At 47.6% G+C, this 4,981-nt stretch overlaps 1 protein-coding gene across 2 annotated transcripts; it reads left to right on the forward strand.

The window, feature by feature from the left end:
• Positions 1-367: 367 nt before the first annotated feature.
• Positions 368-3,909, forward strand: LOC136512319 (serine/threonine-protein kinase Aurora-3-like). 2 transcript variants are annotated; one of them, XM_066506285.1, is made up of 6 exons: positions 368-567; positions 663-905; positions 1,931-2,026; positions 3,103-3,317; positions 3,409-3,481; positions 3,579-3,909. In XM_066506285.1, the coding sequence occupies exons 1-6, from the start codon at positions 469-471 to the stop codon at positions 3,714-3,716; spliced, it is 864 nt and encodes a 287-aa protein (XP_066362382.1). In that variant the 5' UTR covers positions 368-468; the 3' UTR covers positions 3,717-3,909. The 2 variants fall into 2 exon arrangements, with proteins under 2 accessions (XP_066362382.1, XP_066362383.1); XM_066506286.1 differs by having other exon boundaries at positions 3,103-3,266.
• The last annotated feature ends 1,072 nt before the right edge of the window (positions 3,910-4,981 follow it).

The raw sequence follows: 4,981 nt of genomic DNA on the forward strand, positions 1-4,981 counted from the left end.
CTTCGTTCGCTTAGCGGGGCTCTTCGTTCACTTAGCGGGCCTCCTCGTTTTGTTAACGGGTTTTTTTATTTTACCAAATAAAAAATGCCAAACTCTTGGAGATGGATTGTTTTTTTACTTGGCATATAATTTTAGGAGTTGGCAAATCACAAGATTTGCCAAGTAAAATTTGACAAACTCTTGGAGATGCTCTAATGTGGACTTTTTCTACGCGGAGATAATAAAAATAATGGGCCGAGATTGTACGGTGGACCAGACTGCGAACGGAAGCTCGCGTATTCTTAAAAAAAAAAACTCGCGTCTTCTCGATCCCCCAGCCCAATTCCGCCGGCCGGCGCCCTCCATTTCAAATTCCATACCCGTTCCATTCCATCCCCTTCTCCGGTTCCGGCTCCTCCTCCACGCAACCCGTCGCCGTCTTCTTAGTCTCGCACAACCTCGCCCCACCATTCGCCACGCCCGCCTGCGATGGCGACGCGCGAGGAGTGGAGCATGTCCGACTTCGAGATCGGCAAGTACATCGGCGAGGGCAAGTTCGGCAAGGTGTACCTCGCCCGCGAGAAGCAGGTCGGCCCGATCAACTCGTACTCTCCAATTCTCTCGATTCCCCTAAAATTTCGCCTCCAATGGAAGTTCATCTACGCGTGGCGATGATGATCCAGAGCGGGTACGTGGTGGCGCTGAAGGTGATATTCAAGCCGAAGCTGGAGAAGTACCGCTTCCACCCGCACCTGCGGAGGGAGATCGAGATCCAGCGCGACCTCGACCACCCCAACGTGCTCCGCCTCTTCGCCTGGTTCCACGACGAAGAGAAAGTCGTCCTCGTCCTCGAGTACGCGGCCCGTGGCGAGCTCTACAAGGTCCTTCGCGCCGCTGGCCGCTTCGACGAGCGCACGGCCGCCACAGTAAGAACCCCCCTCCCCGTTTCCCTTTTGGTTCACTGTTATTTCCCGGTTGTGTCTACGGTTGGACTGCCGTTCCTCCTATTGTTGACCTAAATTATGTTAACCTGAACCATAATAGTCGAGGCAAAGTCCCTTGTTACTGCAATGGGTGTGATATTTTTTTAGGGGGGAAATGCAGTGGGGACTGAGGAGCCCACTACTGTTACTTGATTAAAACAAAACTAGGATGAAAAAAGACAGAGGAGAGAGAGGGAGAGGTAGAGGGAAATGGAAAGCTAGAGGGAGAGAGAGAATTGTACAAACAAAGTTTCTGAGAACTAGGCTGCTAGCCCGTGAGCCTGAGTAGGTCTATGGTTGGCAATTGCATGATATTATTTGCACTCAAGTCATGAATGGTAGCAAGAAAGTCTTGAGTAATGGCCCAACTTGATTTTACTTGTATCAGATATCATGTATGATTATGACACAATGAGTCATTAATTGATGGTACACTCTGTGGAACGGTTACAAGTTAAAGTTACAGCTCATTAAAAGGTTTCTGACGTTGAAAATAATTTGATATTTGAAAATTTTAGTGCCATTTTATAAGCTTCCAAAATGATATTTGGATTTTACGGATCTTTGCATTATCTGATTGCAGTATTAAGTATTCTTTAGAAACTCTAATGCATTTCCAAGAAATGCAAGACAAAGGATCAATCCAATTTTACAAGTTAAGCTGAACCAATTTTTTATATGAACTGCTATCCATGTGTTGCACATGCAGTGCACTCTACAGTTTATGACTTTATTCCCCTGAACCCAGACATTTATACACAAAACAATGTGAGAAATTCATGGCATCTCTTTTAGCATGACACTGTCTCAGGCTCTCAGCCTCAACTTGTCATGATGCCATTAATGGCCAAGAACTTGTGCTGGCATTGACATACCACGCTCTAGAGCATAATATACATATGCAGCTTTCCTTCTGATTTGCCATTCTTTTGTTAAATTGTGACACCAATTAATCTTATGTGTTTTAGTATGTCGCGAGCCTTGCTGGTGCACTGGCATACTGCCACAAGAAGGGAATCATACATAGGGACATCAAGCCTGAGAATTTGCTGCTCGATCTCGAGGTTGGTTCTTCTTCTTTTATGAAGCTGTTGCGGCTGTTATTATTTCTAGCACCATATGTGATTTATGCGTTTATTCTGGTATTATTTATCGTTGGCTGTTGCAAGCAAATTTATCTGTGCCTGTCTTTGTAGTTTTACTGTTTTCGTGTTGTTGTAATTTTGCTTACCAGATGGTCTTATTCTACACAAAACAGATTCTAACATGATCATTACTGTAATACTTTGCTCAAGGGTAGGGCCCGTAGTGTTTGCTCCATTTCGTTATAATTTTAATAGGCTGATGGTCTTGTTTCTGCATATAATAGGATCTAATAGAACCATTGCTTTAAGTTTGCTCAAGAATCCAATCTACAGCTGATCTCATTGGTTGGAATTTTTTTCTCTAAATGTTTTGCTCAAGAATCCAATTTACAATGCAGACAGTAAGACTTGGCTCTTTGTAAGTGTCAAAACGGAAACATTGTCTAGGAAGGACAATTCATAGACAACATTAAAATATGGAATCAAGTTAGATTGCTGCGCAGATGATCTAGCTACCACTGAGGCATGGTGCCCCGCCTGGGCTGAAATGCTAGGAAAAGAAGGGTTTTTTTAGAGTTCGAGGGCCAAAACGCCCCGGCCTTCCAACTAATAGCCAAAAGACCAAATAGGAAAAGAAGGGTTTCAAGTGTGTTCCCATGCGTTTACTTCAAATACTTAGTCCATGTGCTTGCTCTTTCCCTGTTTCTTTTTTCTTCTTGTAAAACTGCTGAACCTGAGCTTAGAACAAACTCAGGAATGAATGAATGAATCAATCAATGCACTTTATACATGTACGAAGCAGATGATATTTGTCGTTACATCTCGATATGGGTGTCACCTGGATAGGATATATATCATGCCTCTATGAATGAATTTGGAAACACATATTTTTGCTGATTCACTGACATATGTGGAGAAATGGTTCTACAAATGCTTCTTCAATGCCTCAGTATTTCTGAAGAACTGCTATTGTCGGGATGGGTATTTTACTCTTTTATTGATGCATCAAATGCTAGGTGGTGATTTGACAACTAGCTAACTTCCCTTTACTCCAGGGCCGGCTTAAAATTGCAGATTTTGGATGGGCAGCTCGCTCGAATGCTAAACGACACACACTCTGCGGCACAATCGACTATCTGGCACCAGAGATGGTAGAGAAGAAAGCTCATGACCATGCCGTGGACAACTGGACCCTGGGAATCCTGTGCTACGAGTACTTGTATGGTTCACCTCCTTTTGAAGCCGACGAACAGAATGATACCTTGAGAAGGTATGGTGGGGCTGAAGCGTCTGTTTTTCTTTTCTCCCTGGTATTCATTCCTTAACATTTTGTGCGCCACTGCCACATGAATTTTGTGCAGGATAGTTACGGTGGATTGGGCGTTCCCTTCAACTCCTCGTGTGTCTTCAGAGGCGAAGGATCTCATTTCCAAGGTGGCATCTAAAAGTAGTGATTATATTATATAGGAGATTAATAAATTTAAATGGCTGTGGGCTGGACTATTGACTTTTTTGGTGTGATTGTGTGCAGCTGCTAGTTAAGGATTCAAGCAAGAGGCTTTGTCTTGAAGACATCATGAAGCACCCGTGGATCCAAAAGAATGCAGAACCTTCAGGGAGTTGCATCAAGCACAAAGATGTAACAAGAGCAAAGGTGATCGATAAGTGAATATGCAAGATATCTTCTGAGCAACACATTAGTCCTGGGTAAACAGATTGAAATTTTGGTACGTAGCGACTTGTGGCTGTATATATTGTCGTAGTAAGTATATTGTTGGACGTGCATGGATCGTAATATCTCGTAGTACGATATAGCACTTGACTACTTGAGTTGTCAATATTTTCCGTGTTATATACATTTGTTCCATTGCGAAGACCTTGTTTCTAGTTTGGTGCGTGCCGCACCTGCTCGCATAAAGCAAATCAATCAACTAGCGGCACCTTCCCTAGCTTTATGGGTTGAATCCGGCGATGGCAACACCGCAACACAGGGCATTAACTGAATGGACTTTACGACTGGAGAGGGCCGTCCCAGGAAGCACGCCATGGCCAATCCTCCCCAGTCCCCCACACCAGTTTGTCCTGCAAATTGCGTTCGGGTGTTGCTCGGCCTGCTCTTTCTCTTCAGTTCTGTTATGTTCTCTTCTGAGTAAATTGCACTACAGGTACCTAAACTATTTGGTGTTTCACAGATGGGTACTCCAACTAAAAAACGTAACTTCTGGGTACTGGAACTATACTTTTTGGTATCCAACGGTCCAAACTTGGTCACGCAGGTGCTAGCATCCGACGTGGGCACGCCACCATGGACAATGGACGCTGGCCCCTTGCATTTTTGTGATAACCCCTCCCCCAATCCAGGCGTGACGCCACCTTCTTCTGCTTCTGCGGTCTCAGCGGCGCGGCGGTGGCCGGCCAGGAGTCCAGGCCCATGAGGCGCGCGATGACGCCCGGGGCGGCCCCATCGGCCGGGTGCTGCGCCGTAGGCCGCAGCGGCGGCGTCGGGGAAGCAGGAGGCGGGCACGGGAGCTTGCATGGGGAGGAGCAGAGGGAGGCAGCGCGGGAAGAAAATCCTGGGCTTGCGGGCGAGGCGGCGGTGCCCGGCGAGCAGATGTAGGTGCACGCGCAGCTCCCTGCAGCACCGCGTCCACGTCGACGGCGGCAGCGCTCGCTCGCCATGGGACAGGCGGAGCAGAGCTCCCGCTCGCACGCACCGCGCACGCCGCCGCAGGCGAGCTGCCGTGGGGAACCACGCCCTACCTGCGGCCGCGCAGCGCGCGCGCCAGGGCCCCACCGGTGGCTGCCCTCGCCGAGGTCGCGGCACCACCTCTTCCTGTCCCCTGCCTCGCCGCCTTCGTCTCCTCCTTCATCGCACCCGCCAGGTTCGTGCGCCTGCCTCTGCCTGGATCGGCGGAAACGCCACCGCCACTGCAC

The sequence above is a fragment of the Miscanthus floridulus genome, chromosome 16, assembly GCF_019320115.1.
Source record: "Miscanthus floridulus cultivar M001 chromosome 16, ASM1932011v1, whole genome shotgun sequence".
Lineage (NCBI taxonomy): Eukaryota > Viridiplantae > Streptophyta > Magnoliopsida > Poales > Poaceae > Miscanthus > Miscanthus floridulus.